Source organism: Talpa europaea (assembly GCF_964194135.1).
Source record: "Talpa europaea genome assembly, chromosome: 7".
NCBI lineage: Eukaryota > Metazoa > Chordata > Mammalia > Eulipotyphla > Talpidae > Talpa > Talpa europaea.
Genome location: NC_140074.1, coordinates 118,147,483 through 118,165,726, shown reverse-complemented (window position 1 = coordinate 118,165,726; position 18,244 = coordinate 118,147,483). Strand labels below are relative to the sequence as shown.

At 46.4% G+C, this 18,244-nt stretch overlaps 2 protein-coding genes across 2 annotated transcripts; both read left to right on the top strand.

Moving 5' to 3' along the window:
• Positions 1 to 3,207: 3,207 nt before the first annotated feature.
• On the top strand, positions 3,208 to 8,165 carry RPL23 (ribosomal protein L23; the record flags this gene model as incomplete). The annotated part of the gene is made up of 5 exons (XM_084238531.1): positions 3,208 to 3,220; positions 3,804 to 3,887; positions 4,193 to 4,321; positions 7,775 to 7,888; positions 8,029 to 8,165. The coding sequence occupies 5 exons, from the start codon at positions 3,208 to 3,210 to the stop codon at positions 8,109 to 8,111; spliced, it is 423 nt and encodes a 140-aa protein (XP_084094657.1). The 3' UTR covers positions 8,112 to 8,165.
• Positions 8,166 to 11,204: 3,039 nt separating this feature from the next.
• On the top strand, positions 11,205 to 13,512 carry SPMAP1 (sperm microtubule associated protein 1; the record flags this gene model as incomplete). The annotated part of the gene is made up of 3 exons (XM_084236707.1): positions 11,205 to 11,445; positions 12,429 to 12,528; positions 13,355 to 13,512. Exons 1-3 carry the CDS (start codon positions 11,239 to 11,241, stop codon positions 13,510 to 13,512), a joined length of 465 nt encoding a protein of 154 aa, XP_084092833.1. The 5' UTR covers positions 11,205 to 11,238.
• Between the last annotated feature and the right edge of the window lie 4,732 nt (positions 13,513 to 18,244).

Here is an 18,244-nt window from a genome sequence, read left to right as displayed (position 1 = left end):
TATTGGCATCTAGAACATGGTGTACACCTTACATTTTTACAATGATGCATGTCAATTAACAATAAAACTGTGTAGTGGGGCGGGGCGGGGGAGTGGTAGTATGAAAGAGAAATGGACATGCTATCACAGCTAATGGAAGGATTTTCCAGTCTAGGAAATACTGATGATGTTTGAAGGAGCCAGGGGAGAGAAAGTGACTTACGATGCTGGAGAGAACCGAGACAATGAGGCCACATCTGGTAGGAAGGACAAAGGAATTATTTCCTCTAGTGTGCAAAGCACTGGACTGGGGATTCAATGCAGTTCAAGTAATAGGCTGAAAGGATGGAAATTAGACTTGAAGATGCCTGAGGTAGAAAAGGCAGTCGTTAATGGAGGAGAGGAATCCCGACATACCCACCCACAGGACTTTCAAACCTGGGTCTGAAGAGACTTCTTCCTCTCCCAACGCTTAAATCCCGACTGCCTTTGAAAACTTCTCTTGAAACAGAAAACCTGAAGCAGTTAATTATAAATACAAGACTATTTTTATTATTATTCCCGAGATGGGTGGCGGGTCAGAAAACACTACATTCACTACCATTAAGTTGTAATCTTCCTTCCACCAGCAGAGGGGGTATAGCTCAGGGGTAGAGCATTTGACTGCAGATCAAGAGGTCCCCGGTTCAAATCCGGGTGCCCCCTAGGAGCTTCACTTTTAAGCCTCACGGTCCATAAATAGAGTAGTATTTACTGAGGCAAGCATCCTCGGTGTTTTCTCAAAATAGAGCAAAAAAAACTATGGTTTCAGAGATTTCACGTTCTCCTGCCGATATGTAAGGGGATTATATAACAATGTGTTGTCTGCCTCAGTCCAGGTGACCTGTGATTAGTGAAGTGTGATCTGGGGAGAAGGGACGATTAGGTGTGATCCTTCCTGGTAGAAAAAAAAGCTACTTATTTAAATTACTACATTAATTAACTGTTTCACTCCTGTTCTTTCATCTGTATACAGGTGAGCTTTCCAGAAGAGGCTACATGCTGTTTCTCTCCTGTTCTTTCATCTGTATACAGGTGAGCTCTCCAGAAGAGGCTACATGATGTGTGATATCTTAACAAATTAAAAGTGAAAACATGAAATTTCAACTTTTATTAATTGAGGTGTTAAAGGGGATTTCTAAAATGATGTAAAGTAAAGCCACTCCTCTTGATAGGTGTTAGGGAGGGGTGGGGATCTGGTAGGACGCTGTCATGTTATAGTAGAAATCTACATCACATACTGTTTATCTCCTGTCAACTCTGAGTTAATTTTCCAGCCCAAGGACACATCTGGAGGAGTACTGGGAACCAGTACTATGACCGGCGCCAGACCAGACTGGGGCCTCCCTGGTGGTGCAAAGGGTCAAGTCTTAGCACTATGTAGCAAACTTCAGCCACTGCAGCACAAGTTAGGTCCCCAGTCAGGAAGCTAACCCACCTGACAGAGCAGACCTCTCCTGTCTCGCCCACTGCTCCCCTCAGCTGTGTATTTCAGTGGATAAATTTGAGAGATATGTAAAGGTCAACTGAAACGGAACTGAAAATGTCTCGGATGGATGGCAGTTTCATTTATCAAGACAGACTAATCTGGCAAGGAAAATATATGTTCAGAAATGCAGAATTTGTTTAAGAAGTGAAAAAGAAAAATTGGTAGCTGCAGAAGCTGGCCAGATCAAGTGAAGGCATTTTAAAAGAGTGAAAAGAGAGATTTGTAAATATATAGTTACCGGCTTCCTTTTTTTTTTTTTTTTTATATATATATAGAGGCATGTTTTCTTTCTTTCTTTCTTTGTTTTTGTTTATACATGCACTGGGTACAGTCAGAAGCGCGGGAGGGTGAGAGAATTCACCAGAGCCAGAGTGGGGAGCAGAGCAGGCAGAAGGACCGAAGTACACTGCTGAGGGGAGCAGCGGGCGGCAGGAGAGGTCTGCGCGCCATGTGGGACCCTCCTCCCGTGGCCGGGGAGCAGCCGGGGATCGAACCGGCGCCGCAGAGACCGCGGGCAGCTTCGCAACCCAGCGCTCAACCGCTGCGCCACCGGGGAGGCCCCGGCTTCCTTTTTTTAATGATTTATTTATTTACGCATACAAGAGCTGGGGTACAGGCTAGAGATATGGGGGGTGAAAGAACAGGAGGAATGACTGAAATACACTGCTGAGCAGAGCAGTGGGTGAGTCTGGAGAGGTCTGCTGCGCCATGTGGATTTCTCCCTGGCCGGGGGATTCAACTTGTGCTGCAGTGGCTGCAGACAGCTTCATAGGTTGGGTCTTAGCCCTTTGCGCCACCAGGAGGTCACGGGCTTCTAACAGTGAAGTGCCCCAGAGTTCAGTCCCTAGTCTTCTTTATCTACCCTAATTTCTTTGGTCATCTTATCCATTATCATAAGGTTTAAATATATCACATGGTAACAACTCCCAAATTCCAGGTTAAAGTCTGACTTGTTAACTGAATCTCATTGGGTTGTCTAATAGACATATAACTCAATATGTACAAAATTGAAACCCTATATTCCCCATCAAATCAGTTTCTTTCATAGCTTTCCCCATCTTGATTGATGGCAATGTCATTCTTCATTTGTCCCCTGAGGGAGTCTAATGTATGTCCAGAACAGGATCTGGCACACAGTAGGTTCTCAAATATATGAATGAATGTTATCAACTAACGGAAAGCAGTCAGAAATATGGGACATGTTGAAGCTGTGAAAGAGGTTCGTAATAAAACAAGCTGGGTATGGTTACAGCACAGCATGGGCGGCGTGACCTGTAGCGCTTGATGTCACGTATCACATTCCAATGAAATGTTCAGAGCCCACGCTCCTTCGGACCCCCAAGCCCTGGCAAATTCCAGTTAAACGCCGCACATATTTCTGAATATCTTGTCCGGAGAAGACCCTGGTACATACTAAGTCCTCAAAAGAAGGCACTGGGTAAATTAACCACGTTTTTGTGCCCCCAACTCATAAAGAAGACTGAAACTCGTTCGCTTCCCAAGCCCCCAACCGCGCCATCTCTAACTTTGCGGCAAGACTCCCAGCTGATGTCCTCAATTGATTACGTAGAAAGCTGCGCCATGGGGAAGTGGCGGGCTGTGCTAGCCCCTGATCACGTGACGAAGAGGGCGGGGCGTCAGCGTTCGTATCCCAGCGTGCTTTGTGTCTACTTCCTTTCTGTCCTTTTCCGGCGTTCAAGATGTCGAAGCGAGGTAAGGTTTTGGCTGTGGTGGAATCCTTCACCATCTGTCGCGTGGTGGCTCCCGGCCTCGCCGGGCGCGGCGGCCTTGGGGAACTGGGGTTCTTTCTTCTCCTCTGGGCGGGAGAGGAAGACCCGCGGCACCTCGAGAACGGCGAAAGGGCGCCTGAAGTGGCAGGGGGAGGGGGAACCCTTGGAGCGCCGAGCTGGCAGTATCCGGACCCGATTCTAGGCCGAACTACTCGTCGTCGCTCCGTGCCGACGGCTGCAGTAACGGGGTTGAAGTTGAACTGACTTAGACGCCGGAGTGGGCGACCTGTGTGGTCCCCCGCCCTGCAGGAAGAGCTACGTGTTGTGAAAGTTGGAGCGAGTCGTCCAGGTTCCTTAGTCTCAGTGGAAGGGTGATGGGAGTGAGGGATCGACTATTTGCAGTGAAAACTGAGTGACCCGTGGTGTGGGGAGGGAATATGTGGCGTTTTGGAGGATCTGTAGGTAGTAATCTCCCAAAACGTGCTGATGAATTTGAGATTTTCGGGAACGCCGAACCAAGACTGGACAGTGACCGCTGCTGTTTAACTTACCTTCTTAACCTGCAGGACGTGGTGGGTCCTCTGGTGCGAAATTCCGCATTTCGTTGGGTCTTCCGGTGGGAGCCGTGATCAACTGTGCTGACAACACAGGTGAGGCCTTGGACTGCACCCCGCCCGCACCCCCCCTTTTAAAAGCACTCAGTAGGCCTTTTACTAATGACCCACTGAGCCGTCAAGAAAGGGCAGAGTAAAAAACACCGCTTTTGGGTGAAGTAGCAGCATCTTGTGTTGTCTTGCTTCAATCGGTGGTGTAACACGGTGTCCACCTTGGACTCACTGCTTGGGAGTATGAATGGAAGGAGAGGCTTTGAAAGTGTGGAGTTGCATGTTGCACCTGTGGCCACTTGCCTAATAGGCCCTCAAAAATGAGCTGTCTTATTCACATCTATTTAAAGGCGCCAAGAATCTCTACATCATCTCTGTGAAAGGGATAAAGGGACGGCTGAACAGACTCCCTGCTGCTGGTGTGGGCGACATGGTGATGGCCACAGTTAAGAAAGGCAAACCAGAGCTCAGAAAGAAGGGTGAGTGGAGACCAAATCCTCCTCAGCAGTTAATGTCTATCTCCCTGTGTTGGAAAATGGAATGGTTTTACTGTTCTCAAGGCCTCTTCAGGCTTGGTTTCTATTGAGAGGCAGTGTGAGAGAAGCATCTGCAGTTAAAGCTGCTGCTCTCTTAATGGCCGTGGTCTTAACTGTTGGGGTTGTTTTTTTTTTTTTTTTCTCCCTTACTCCCTAATGTATTTGCCCTACCACAGCCAGGACCAGTGTTTGAAAATGTAAATCTTGTCCATTCCCTGTTTAAGTTCTTTAGCTTCTGGTGGAGGCTGTCCTAATCCTGCCACTTCCCAGCTCAGTCCAGCAGATAAAGAACACACATATACCTACATCTATGAAAACAAAAGCCCTGTCTTTCTGGAATTTAGTCTTCATGGTTCCTTCCCTAGTCTCTGCACCTTTTCGTTCTTAATTTTCACTCAAATTATGCTACTTACTTTGTACCTCAGATCCTAGACTCTAATCCAGCCATCTTCTACTTACTTCGTTGTTTACACCTCTATTTCCCATAACCCTTAACCAAGGTGGTAATTTGTGTGTGTGTTGTTTGTGGTTATCTCCTACTTAAATTCCTTAAAAGGAATGCTCATGGTGGTATTTAGTAAATATGGGGTGTGTGTGTTTTGAGCTCAACCAGGTGAAATCATAACTTTTAACATCATCACAGACCAGTTTCTCTTTTCTGGAACTACTAATTGGAAAGAGAAGAATGGTCCATAACTTCTCGATGTAGTTGTGAGATTCAGGTCATAAGCTGAATATAGAGTATCTGGCCTGCTGTCTAGCACTTTTCCCGTACAGATTAATAGATGGTATTCTCTTTGTAATTGAGCCGCGTTTTTCAAAAGTTTGGCATGATTACTTCAAAATCTGATAGAATATAAAACAGCTGCTCATTGTAGTTTTCTTGGCTAAGGGGTATGAATTAAAAAGGGGAAGCCTTCAGAACACTTGTGATGCCCAGTCTGACTTTATTTTTTACATTTTAAGAGGACAGGTTTATTAGGAAAAGGAGAAGAGGAGGAGGCACCTCCACAGTCACAGACAGGCAGGAGATATTCCTGTGGTTTAATTTTTCAGGTCATAAACTTTTCTGCCTGTTTAGTTTACCTGCCCTGGGATGTCTTGTTCTTCCTGCAAAGTCCTAGCCATCTCTTGATATACAATGCAGATGTGATGGGTCATGGCCAAGTATCTTAGTTACTCCTTATATGCCTGTATTTTTTTTAAGGTTTTATTTGGCCTTTTCAGAAATTTTTTTAAAGATTTATTTATATAAGCACTGGGTACAGTCAGAAGCATGGGAGGGTGAGAGAATTCACTAGAGCAGGGAACAGAACAGGTAGACTGACAAAATACAGTGCTGAGGGGAGCAGCGGCGCGGCAGGAGAGGGCTGTCGAGCCATGTGGGACCCTCGCCGACGGCCAGGGATCAAACCAGCACTGCAGGGGCTGCAGGCAGCCTTGCAGCCCAGCGCTTAACCGCTGAGCCACCAGGGGAGGCCCCAGAAATCTTTTTATACCTTAACCACTTGAGGAATTGGTAGGCAAGGAATAAGTAGCATGATGTTTATGCTGGAACCTACAGCTGTGCTATCTTTCCTCTTGGAACTCTTGCTAGGTCTGACCTGTGGCCTAGGAAGCTGTCAGGGAAGGGCAGAGCAAACAACCATCACCATGGGTGAGACAGAAGCAGATCATGCTCCTTCTCAAGAATGGGACAGATCAGAGAACACTTAATTCATTAATGCTTCATGTTTTTTAAAAGTTGTTACTTTCCAACTTTATTATATCAACATTGTTCCTTATTTCTGCTAAACGAATACATCCCTTCACTTTAGACTTAAGTGCAATGCACAGAAATTCTTCTGAAAATTTAACTTGTCATTGAGTGTGTATCCCATTGTTAAAAACTTCATCAGAGACTGCCTACTTAGATGCTACTTATCTCAAGGATAGCCAGAAGCCCCATCAGAAAAATCCTTTATTTTCAGGGTCTGACTTTGAGTGAAGGAATTTTTTTTTAAAGATGTATTTATATAAGAACCTGCCAGATACGCAGGAGGATGAGAGAACTCACCAGAGACAGAACAGGGAACAGTGCAGGCAGACTGACGAAATACACTGCTGAGGGGAGCAGTGGGCGAGACAGGAGAGGTCTGCCGTGGCATGTGGGACCCTCGCCAACCAGCTGGGATCAAACAGGCACTGGAGAGGCTGCGGGCAGCTTCACAGCGCAGCGCTCAACCGCTTGCGCCACCAGGAGAGACCCGGATATGAAAAATTTTTAAAAATATTTATTTATACAAGCACTGGGTACAGTCAGAAGCGCGGGAGGAGGATGAGAGAATTCACCAGGGCGGGGAACAGAACAGACAGTCTGACGAAGTACACTGCTGAGGGGAGCAGCGGGTGCGGCAGGAGAGATCTGCACGCCATGTGGGATCTTTGCCAGCGGCTGGGGATCAAACCACCGCTGCAGAGGCTGTGGGCAGCTTCGCAGCTCAGCGCTCAACCACTGCGCCACCGGGGAGGCCCAGAAATGAAATTTTTATCCCTGTTTTAATAGAAAAACTTGAACTCCAGAAGGTTCAACATCTCCAAGCTTAGTACCAGTCAAGATTTGAAAGTTCTTTCAAATATTCCAGTCCATAGTAGATGTTTTTAAGGTCTGGATAAGTGTCCTATTCATGTGGGTAGATTTTTTTTTTTTTTAAAATTACGTGTTACCCTAGAAAACGGTTCCTCAAAAAGATAAAGTTCATTATACAATAAATGCAAGTACAGTTTCAATTACCTTAAGCCTCCAAGAGAATACTCATTGTTAATATTTATATTTTCATCTTTACTGGCTTCTAAGTAAAAAAAATTTAGTTTGTAAACATCCTGTGTAACATTCCATAATCCACTTTTGCTTCATAGATGATATTCCTACATATAAATATAAACAATTAAAATGATTCTGTTCTGTGCATGTGCGTATATTTAGGGTATATTTTTGTTTTCTCCTTTTATTAAAAGAACATCCTACAGTTGGGCATTTCAGATTAGGTAGAGTGTACAGCAACGATTCTGGACATACTCAAGGGGTGTGTGTATTTGTATAAGCACATTAGTAGTTACAGGTTTCATTTGGTAAGTTTCGAATGAGTTAATATTTGTAAAATGTATTTAATTTCAGCAGTGCTTACTCTCTCCTCTCTTTCTTTCTGTGGAGTGTTTGATCCCCAGTCTGTGATCTAAACAATTCTAGAAACTGAACAGCACCCACCTGTTTGGTGAAGTGGAGGACAGTATAAAATGTTCTTAGCATGAAGAATACAGAGTTAGACCTGCTTTTAGGAAATGAAAAGCTAATGGTGATTATAATCCTGTCCTGGGTCTTGTCAGGTTAATGGTTGCTGTCTCTTTCCCTCTTAGTACATCCAGCAGTGGTAATTCGACAACGAAAATCCTATCGGAGAAAAGACGGTGTATTTCTTTATTTTGAAGATAATGCTGGGGTAATAGTAAACAACAAAGGCGAGATGAAAGGTAAATAAATCCACATGGTTCCTTGGGTCTTTGAAATTGAATAATTTAAATCTTGGGTATAAGACTTTTACCAGAAGGATACTCTTAACTGTTCCCTCTTTTTTTTTTTTTTTTTTTTTTTTTTCTTATTTTAAATACAGGTTCTGCCATCACTGGACCAGTTGCAAAAGAATGTGCAGACTTATGGCCCAGGATTGCATCCAATGCTGGCAGCATTGCATGATTCTTAGGCCTATTTGTAAAAAAAGAAGTCATTAAAAGAATTAATTGCCCCCAGTGTTTACCTTCCTGCTCATTCTACATGTCACTCTTTAACACCAGCTAACCTTGCACCTTTGTAACATAAAACTCAGTGTATGTGGGCATATGCTTAGAGAAAAAGGTAGTCCTTGGACTTCTCTAAGTGTACAGGATTAACTGGAGTAGGCTTATATACCTAGTATCTGAAATACTGTAGTTTTTTTTTTTTTAAGTTTTATTTCTATGTGTTTATGCACACAAGAAGTGGGGTGTAGGCCAGAGGTGCTGGGGTGGGGGGCAGTGAGAATACTCACCAGAGACAGGAGCAGAACAGGCAGATCCACTGAAATACACTTGGCGAGGAGAGTAGCAGGCAAGACTGGAGCCGTCTGCTTCACCCTATGGGTTATCTGCCTGGCTCAGATGGAACTCATGTGGTGGCTGGCAGTAGCTTGATAGTGCTGAGACTTACTTAACCCCTCGTGCCACCCGGAAGGCCTTGAAAATACTGTAATTTGGGTCTAGTGCAAGGCTGATGATGAGTGTGTACGACTCCAGCACAGTCACTTGGTGAGTTGATTATCTTTTTGTCCAAGATCTGGATGAAATAGAACCCATATAAAGAGCAGTTCTCAACCTGAGGAGTTTAATGTGTCCAGGCCATAATCTAAAACAAAGTGGATTCAAGACTGAGAACCAGTGGTCTGTGTAGGCTGAGCCATTCTTGATTTGGGGAGTAATAAATTCATAAATCAGTACAGACCTGCTATCTTTCCCTACCCATCCAACCTAGTAAAATTTAATGTGCCATCAAGTCCCTAGCCTTTTATTTTATTTTTTTAAAGATTTATTTATGCATACAAGAACTGGGGTACAGGCCAGAGATGCAGGGGGTGAGAGGATTCACCAGAGACACAGTAGGGAACTGAACAGGCAGATTGACTGAAATATACTGCTGAGGGGAACAGCGGGCGAATTAGGAGAGGTCTGCTGAGCCATGTGGGTTGCTCCCTGGCCGGGGATCGAACTCAGGCTGCGGATTGCTTCATAGTGCGGTTCTTAACCCCTTGCGCCACCAGGGAGGCCCCCCTAGCCCATTAGTTTAAATGAATTTTTAAGATTTTTATTTATGCATCCAAGAACTGAGGTGCAGGGATTGAGAGGATTCACCAGAGACAGTGGGGAACGGAACAGGCAGATTGAAATACACTGCTGAGGGGAGCAGCAGGCGAGATAAAAGGTCTGCTGAGCCAAGTGGGTTAGCTCCCTGCCCGGGGATCTAACTCATGCAGCAGTGGCTGGCAATGGCTTGAAAGCACTGAGATGAACCCCTGTGCTACCAGGAAGGCCCCCTAAAATGAATCCTTTTTTTCTCTGATTACAAAACAATTTTCCTGCTTCAAGTCCGGCTGCTATGAGAATGAATGTTTCCCCAAACGGAGATAATTTGAGTCCCAAGAATAAAGGCACATTCACTACAAAGTTTGTTAGAGCAACTTGTACAGGGGTCCTCAGCACTGAAGCTGGTGGACAGGACTTTGGTCAAGAAAGAATGCAGGGCCTCCCCAGTGGCGCAGCGGTTGAGTGCTGGGTTGCGAAGCTGCCCGTGGCCTCTGCGGCGCAGGTTCGATCCCCGGCTGCTCCCCGGCCACCAGAGGAGGGTCCCACATGGCGCGCAGACCTCTCCTGCCGCCCGCTGCTCCCCTCAGCAGTGTACTTCGGTCCTTCTGCCTGCTCTGCTCCCTGCTCTGGCTCTGGTGAATTCTCTCACCCTCCCACGCTTCTGACTGTACCCAGTGTATGTATAAACAAAAAACAAACAAATAAAACATGTCTATAAAAAAAATTAAAAAAAAAAAGATTGAATAAAGTGGACTCAAGCTATGGAGTAATTTCCTGCAATTTCAGAAGTTACAGTGTAGAAAGATTAAATATAGGAAGTATTGAATTGTCAGGGCTAGTGATTTTTATGTGTAGGAATAATGTAATCTTTTTCTAATTAACATGTCTATGTAATTGTGTTAATAGTGAATATAAAAGCAAATCTCTCCCTGAGCCTATCTCATTTGTAAAATGAGGATAATAGCATTTTTTTTTTAAGATTTATTTATGCATACAAGAACTGGGGGTAAGGGCCAGAGGTGCAGGGGGGTGAGAGGATTCACCAGAGACAATGGGGAGCAGAACAGGTTGACTGAAACACCCTTCTGAGGGGTGCAGCGGGCAAGAGAGGTCACTGGGCCTTGTGGGTTGCTCCCTGACTGGGGATCAAACTAACCCTTTGGGCCACCTAAGAGGCCCAGTTAATAGCATCTTAAGAGTTGTGTGAGGAGCAGAGGAGTTTGAGTAAGTGAAGCTTCTACATAAGGATTTATTCAAGCCAAATTTGAGGAATAAAAGGTACAAAGAAGAAAATAGAAATCACCTTAGTCACACCAACCAGAGAAAAACGTTCACATTGCTGTCCCCTGTATATACGTAAAATTAGCCAGAAGTTGAAAAATACGTCAACTTACTGATTTCTTTTTCCAAAAAAAAAATATATATACAAGAGAATACTACTGCAGTTCATGAAAAAAGGGTCAGGAAGTAAGTGCTTTAAACGTAAAAGTCAGGAGAATTGATGCTAGTTCTGACCCTGCTGCTAAATGGATGTGGGGATTTTAGAGTGTTCCTGAGTTTCAGCTACCAGTTCTGTAACATTGAGAGTTGGAAGTAGATGCTTTATGAATTCTCTGTTCCATTCTGGGTGCAGAGAAACTTAAGCGGAACTGAGTTGAAGAAGTGTATATAATACCAGGAGTAGAGAACCCATTTAGCTTCTTTTTTTTTTTTTTCCCCCATTTAGCTTCTTAAAAGCAGAAGCTGGGCACGCACACTGCCCGCCTTCAGGAGCCCCTTCAACCTCCTAGTCCTTTCATCATCACTCTCCACCTGGTCACCTCACCTCAGGGCAGTACTAGCAATTTTCCCCGCCAACCTAAGGACCTCCCAGGTCAAAGGGGACAATAAGGTTTGCGTCTAGATTCCACGTAATAATGCGCAGGGAGCCCCCCTCCTGGGGCCCTCCATTCTCACCCGGGAGGCCCTCAGAAGCAGCAGCGGTTGGGATGGCGTACCTGTGCGATTGTCACTCACGGCTGGAGAAGGGCTTCATCTTGGATGGGGTGGCCGTGAGCACCATGGCCCGCAACTATGAGCACCTGAGGCCTAAGCTCTGGTCAGCGATTCCGCCCTACAACGCGCAGCAGGACTACCACGCCCACCGGTACTTCCGGAGCCACGTGGTTCCGCCGCTGCTGCGGAAAACTGAGCAGGTACGGGAGGCGGCGAGGACCTGCAGTCTCCGCCTCCTGGCGCCCGGCCCCCAAATCCCGCATCTCTTTCCGGCTCCCTCGCCAGCAGGGAGGACCCTCTCCCCGCCCTCCACCTCCACTCCCCCTTTCTCAGTTTTCTTAATGAAACCCCCGAGTTGGAAGAAGAGGGTGACAGGTGCTGAGTGCGAGCTTACAGAGTCATTTTCCTCCCCTAAGTTTGTGAATAAGCGCATTTGCTGCTTCTCCAAGCTTTAGAAGCTCGAAAACCTGCCTCTCCCAAACATCCGTTTTGGTTTTTTTGTTTTTGCGTAGAAGAGCTGGTACGTAGGACAGAGGTGCGGGGGTGAGGGGGGGGGAATAGAAGGGGTAAGAGGACTCACCAGAGACAGAGTGGGGAACAGAACAGGAGGAATGACCGAAACACACTGCTGAGGGGAGCAGCGGGAGAGGCAGGAGAGGTCTGCTGTGCCATGTGGGTAGCTCCCTGGCTGGCTGGGGCTCTAACTCTTGGTGCAGTGGCTGGCCATAGCTTGATAGTGCTGTCTTTAACCCCTGCACCACCAGGGAGGTCCCACAGCGGTGTATTTCAGTAGATCTGCCTGTTCTGCTCTTCACTCTGTCTCTGGTGAATCCTCTCACCCCCAGCACCTCTGGCCTGCACCCCAGTTCTTTTATGCATAAATAAATCTTTAAAAAGAAAGGAGGGAGGGAGGGAGGGAGGAAGGAAGGAGTCTGTCATGGGAAGAATTCATGCAGCTTGTTAGTGGCAGAGCTGGATCTGGAACCAGTCTGTCCTGAGGCTGAGTTCTAAACTACCAAACGAAGCTGCCTCTCCCTGAAAGCAATAGGTCAAATTTATATTTACTGTCCAGTTGCCCCTGGCTATGACTTCTTCTTCTCCCCACCACAAGCCTCAGGGGAATTTGCACTCTCCACACCCAGAAAGAAGGTTCACAATGTTCTGTATTTTCTCCCTCACCCAGGATCACTGCGGTACAGGAAGGGATGGCTGGATAGTGGATTATTTCCACATCTTCGGACAAGGCCAGAGATACCTCAACAGGAGAAACTGGGCAGGGGCAGGCAAGTGCCACCTGGCTTTCCAGCCTCACTCTGGACCCACCTAGGAAACTGGTGTGCTCTCGGAGTTCAGAGAAAAACACTGGGCTATGGCTAAGCTGGGTTGTGGGGGTGCAAGTCCAGGAACCGTATCTTCTTGCTTCTCTTGCAGAAACAGATAATGTCACAGTGCTGCCATGTTTAGATACTGTATAGCAGGTGCTGGCCCCGTGGTATAGCTGGGGAAGCTGAGGTTTGGAGAGTTAAAGTGATTTGCTAACAGGGCTGAGTTGAGATTGAAAAAAGTCCACTCTTAGTTGTTCCTCTCACTGCTCCCAGGGAAGGCTGTGTCTGGCTCATTTCCCAGGCCCGATTTAGTAGCAACAGGAAAGGAAGGGTTGAAGAATTGAACCCTCCCTTCCACCCAACTCCATCACCCTTTGACCATTCTCTAGCCACATGACCCTTGTCATCATTTGAATAAATTGAGCTCACCCATTTTCTCCAGGTCAGAGGCAAGGGTGAAAGTTTCTCGGTTCCCCTGGGGACAAGGCAAGTTCAGCCAAACCTAGAAGTTTCTGATCCTCCTTGTTCCAGAATAGACCATTCATGCTCCTCCTGCATGCGATTCCTGGTTTGAGGTTTGGTTTTTAGGAAGTCATCTGTCTCCTGACCTCACTAACTCCCAGCTTCTCAGTCTAGCGGCTCAAGACAAGTGAGGATTGCAAGTTCAGTGGGGACATGGGGCAGCATAGTGACTATAACTGACTTGGCATTCTATACCGGCCCTATGCGGGTAGGGAAGCAAGGGGTTTGAATGCAGGCTCAGGCCTCTCTCTCCACACCCAAGGGCATTCCGTCCAGCAGGTGAGCGGGCATGACCAGTACAATGCTGATCTGAAAGCTGTCAAGGGGTTCAACGGTCGGTTTGGCTATCGCCGGAATACCCCAGCTCTCCGCCTGCGCCCATCTGTCTTTGGAGAGGTTACCCAGTTCCCTCTCTTCTAGCAGCATATCTTCCTTTCACACCCCTCAACCTGAATTCATAAGACATGTTTAAATGAACTCACAAAGTTATTCTATTAAAAAAAAAGATTTTTATTTGTGTATCCAAGTATTTGTTTCTTCCTGAGGTTGGGGGAGGGGGCAAGCTAGTTTCTCAACACTGGAGGAGGTGAGAGGAGAAAGGGCTAGTCAGACAGTGCCCTGGCCAATCAGTGCCCAGTTGAAAGGTGAGGTCTCAGTTCTCCCCTGCAGGTGTGGTAAGGAAGGGAACCACACTACCTGGCTCTCAACGCCGGGCCCCAGGTCAGAAGTGGCTACTGTTTCCATCAAGAAGGAAGCAGGCAGTGAACCCAGGGATTGGCATTCATCGTGGAATTATTTTCTGATTTTCCTAATAGTCTTCCCATCCAAAAGAACTGACATCTTCCTACATCTCACACTCAGTTCAAGAAGTGGGAGATGAACAAGGTGATATCTAGGAGTGCTTTTTAGCTCAAGGATGCTGATACTCTGTGGGCACATTATTAATGCTGTATCCGTTTCCTTTTCAACAAGTTTCCAGGATGTCATTTTTCAAATGCTCCCACCCAGTTTATTCCAGGTCAGGAGAAAAGCCAAAGCAGATGATGGATACAAAAGTAGGTGGGGCTTTAGAACATGAAGCTTGCCAGAGTTCTGGTGTGGGTGGAACTTGATTGTATTGAGTCACCATAAGTGGACAAGGAAGAACAGTCTAATAGGTTGTGGGGGTATAGCTCAGGGGTAGAGCATTTGACTGCAGATCAAGAGGTCCCCGGTTCAAATCCGGGTGCCCCCTTCCTGTCCTCATTTTTCACCATTGTTAATGGAAGTTAGATGAACACCTCCACATACATTCCCAGTTACAGGGTGCCTACTCGCTATGTAATTGCCAAGGAGAGAGTCCTAGAGAACTCACTTTAGGCTGACAAGTTCTGATGAAATTGTAAGTGTAATGTTAGAACCAAGAGTTTTTGGAAAAAAAAAAAAAGATTTATGTATACAAGAATTGGGATATAGGCCAGAGGTGGTGAGAAGATTCACTGGAGTGAGAAGCAGAACAGGTGGATCGACTGAAATACATATGTACGGCTGCTCTAAATTAAAAGATGAAAGATGGGCCTCCCTGGTGGTACAAGGGGTTGAGCACAGCACTATGAAGCAATCCACAGCCTCTGCAGCACGAGTTCAATCCCCAGCCAGCCAGGGAGCAACCCACATGGTGCAGCAGACCTCTCCTGTCTCCGCCGCTGCTCTCCTCAGCAGTTTATTTCAGTCAGTCTGTCCTGTTTCCCACTCTGTCTCTGGTAAATCCTCTCACCACCCCCCCCAACATCTCTGGCCTGTACCCCAGCTCTTGTATGCAAAAATAAATAAATCTTTAAAAAAATAAATAAAAGATGAAAGAGACTCCCACTCCACAGTTTTCAATCAGGTGGAAGTTGGTACATTCATACACAGCCCTCAGAGGAAGAGCCAAATGTTTGTAGCTCACAAAGAAATACCTTTTAAAAATACTATTCACTTTTTCCAGATTTAACTTCTTTAAAAATAAAATATTTATTTATGTATACAAGAATTGGGGTACAGGTCAGAGGTGTTGGGGTACAGGTCAGAGGTATTGGGGTGAGAGGATTCACTAGAGACAGGGTGGGGTGCAGTACAGGCAGATCTACTGAAATACACTGTTTTTTTTTTTTTAAGATTTATTTATACAAGAACTGGGGTACAGTCAGAGGTGCGGGAGGGTGAGAGAATTCACCAGAGACAGAACGGGGAGCAGAACAGGCAGACAGACCGAAGAGACTGCTGAGGGGAGGAGCGGGTGAAACAGGAAAGGTCTGCCGCGCCATGTGGGTTTCTCCCTGGTGGACCGGGAATCAAACCCATGCTGAAGAGGCTGCGGACAGCTTCACAGCGTGGCACTCAACCCACTGTGCCACCGGGGAGGCCCTGAAATACACTGTTAAAGGGCGCAGCCGGGCAAGACAGGAGAGGTCTGCTGTGCCATGTGGGTCTGCTCCCTAGTCTAGGATCAGGCATAAAACTCAGGCCATACGGGTGGTAGTGCTGAGACTTAACCCCTATACTACCAGGGAGGCCCTGTTGATAACTGTTTTCAAGTTTTTCACCAGCTTAACAGTACAGCTATTCACCTGGCCCAAATGTATCCAAATAAATTCTCCAAGGCAGTCCTCTAGACACCCTCCATCCCTCTTCCGGCTGTTTAGACCCGCCACCAGCTGGTGCCTGGGGAATTCCCATTTCATCTCCTCTGTTTAGGATTGTTTCCTGGGCAATATCCTCCTTTTTCTTGGTTTCCTCCTGCTTATAGTAGAGAATAACCCCTAAGAACTTCACAAGAAACATATGGGAGATAGAATGTTTGCATCTTTGCAGGTCTGAAAATCTTTATTTTATCTAAATATTTAAGAGATGGGCCTCTCTGGTGGCACAAAGGGTTAAGCACAGCACCCTGAAGCTATCTGCAGCATCTGCAGCATGATTTTGATCCCCTGCCAGCCAGGGAGCAACCCACATGGTGCAGCAGACCTCTCCTGTCTCGCCTGCTGCTCTCCTCAGCAGTGTGTTTTAGTCAGTCTATTTGTTCTGTTCCCTATCTTGTCTCTGGTGAATCCTCTCACCCACGCACCTCTGGCCTGTATCCCAGTTCTTGTATGCATAAATAAATAAATCTTTTTAAAAAATTCGACAAGGATCATAGCCATAAAGCTGTGAAAAGAAAACATGGGAAAATATGAAGACAGGAAGGTTATGCTTATGCTCAATCATTTTAATGATTCCTTTGTTCATTTTTGCTGTGAAATGCACTGAAAAATCTCAAAATGAGTTATAGTCCATGTTTTGCGAAAGCTGAAAAATAATAAAACTAGAGAACAATTTAACAAAACTGTGGCAGGCATAAGGGACATAAAGGTAAACTAAGGGCTCTAGCGTTGTGGATATAGACAAGTACACAGGCAATTATAATAGAGTGACAAGTGCTATAACAATTCTTCTAAGCTATAAATTTATTTTTTTAAGATTTATTTATTTATGCATACAAGAACTGGGATACAGGCCAGAGGTGTTGGGGGTGAGAGGATTCACCAGAGACAGAGTGGAGCAGATCCACTGAAATGCACTGTTGAGGGGAGCAGTGGGGAAGTCAGGAAAGGTTTACTGCTTTATGTGGGTCACCTCCCTTGGCCAGGATCGAACTTGTGCTGCATCTTAATCCTTTGTGCCACCAGGGAGGCCCCCTAAGCTATAAATTTAATAAAAACAAACAGACTGTTTCTGGAACTGGACAAGTTGACTTTAAAGTTCACTTGGAAAAATAAAAGTGTAAGAAGAGCCAAGGAATTTCAGAAAAAGTGTCATGAGGTAGAAGCAGGCTTACTGGTCATTAAACAAAGTCATAATTAGGGCAGTTTGGTAGTAGAACAAGGATAGATTAATGGTATGGAATGGAGAATCCAGAAATAGACTCAGATACAAATGGGAATTGTATGTGACAAAGGAATATTTCATACTCCTTTACACTCAAGGTGTTGAGGTGAATGTGTAGCCAAATGGAATGATAATACAAATATCAATGGGGCCTCCCCGGTGGCACAAGAGGTTAAGTTTCAGCACCATCAAGCAAGCACCTGCCACTGCAGCATGAGTTCCATCCCCGGCCAGGAAGCCAATCCACATGGTGCAGCAGACCTCTCTTGTCTAGCTGGCTGCTCCCCTCAGCAGTGTATTTCGGTAAATCTGCCTGTCTGCTCCACGTTCTGTCTCTGGTGAATCCTCTCACCCCCAGCATCTCTGGCTTACACCCAGTTCTTGTATGCATAAATAAATAAATCTTTTTAGAAACCCCAAAATTAAATTTGATGACAAACAGGTAATACTGAGTATTGAGGGGGGATAAAGGACAGAGAGAAACGGAGGAATACCGAATGTGAAGGATGGATCCACAGTTGGTGAGTCGTGGGGCTTTAGAAATGAGGTGTGCGTCTTCCATAGTAAGCATAGAAAAGGAACTGGGGAAGCTGACAGAGTCTCAATTTGCAGGTAAGTGGGGAACAGAGTTTTGGTTCGCTCTTTACTATTTAATCTCCGTAAAATAAGTCTGGAGTGAGGGGCTGACCATGAATCGAGGCTGAGGAGAGTGCGGGTCTGAAAAAACGGCAGACCGAAAAACCCGCGTGTCCGGGTGTCCACGGCGGTGTAGTGGCCGAGGCTGGCAGGCGCTGGAGCCCGCGGGGGAAACGCCCAGTAGAGTGGAGCGCCTTGGGGACGCCGCGGTGCGTTGCCATGACAACAGGAGCGCCGGCGAGGCCCGCGGCAAAACGAATCCAAACCAGCCTTAGCGTTTTAACACACACGCTGGAAAATCTGGTGAGAGGCCGGCCTACGGGGAGGTGGTGGGGAGGGGGGGCGGGGGGTCCGAAAGAGACTACAGACAGCGCGACATCAAGCCCCGACGGCGAATCTGCACGTGACGCTGCGGCCGCACAGCGCAACAGCGCGTGTAACGTCATCGTTCCGCGACACCGACACTGTAACAGGACGCCCGCCCGGAAGTGGGTTCTGGATAAGACAGTGGAAACGGCAGCCGGTTTTGCAGACCACATCTGGGGAGGTCGCCCCTGGACTGTTTCACGACGTGACTTCTCGGTTTAGGAGTTCCGGGGCCTCGCCGTGAGGAAACGTCCCCAGCACC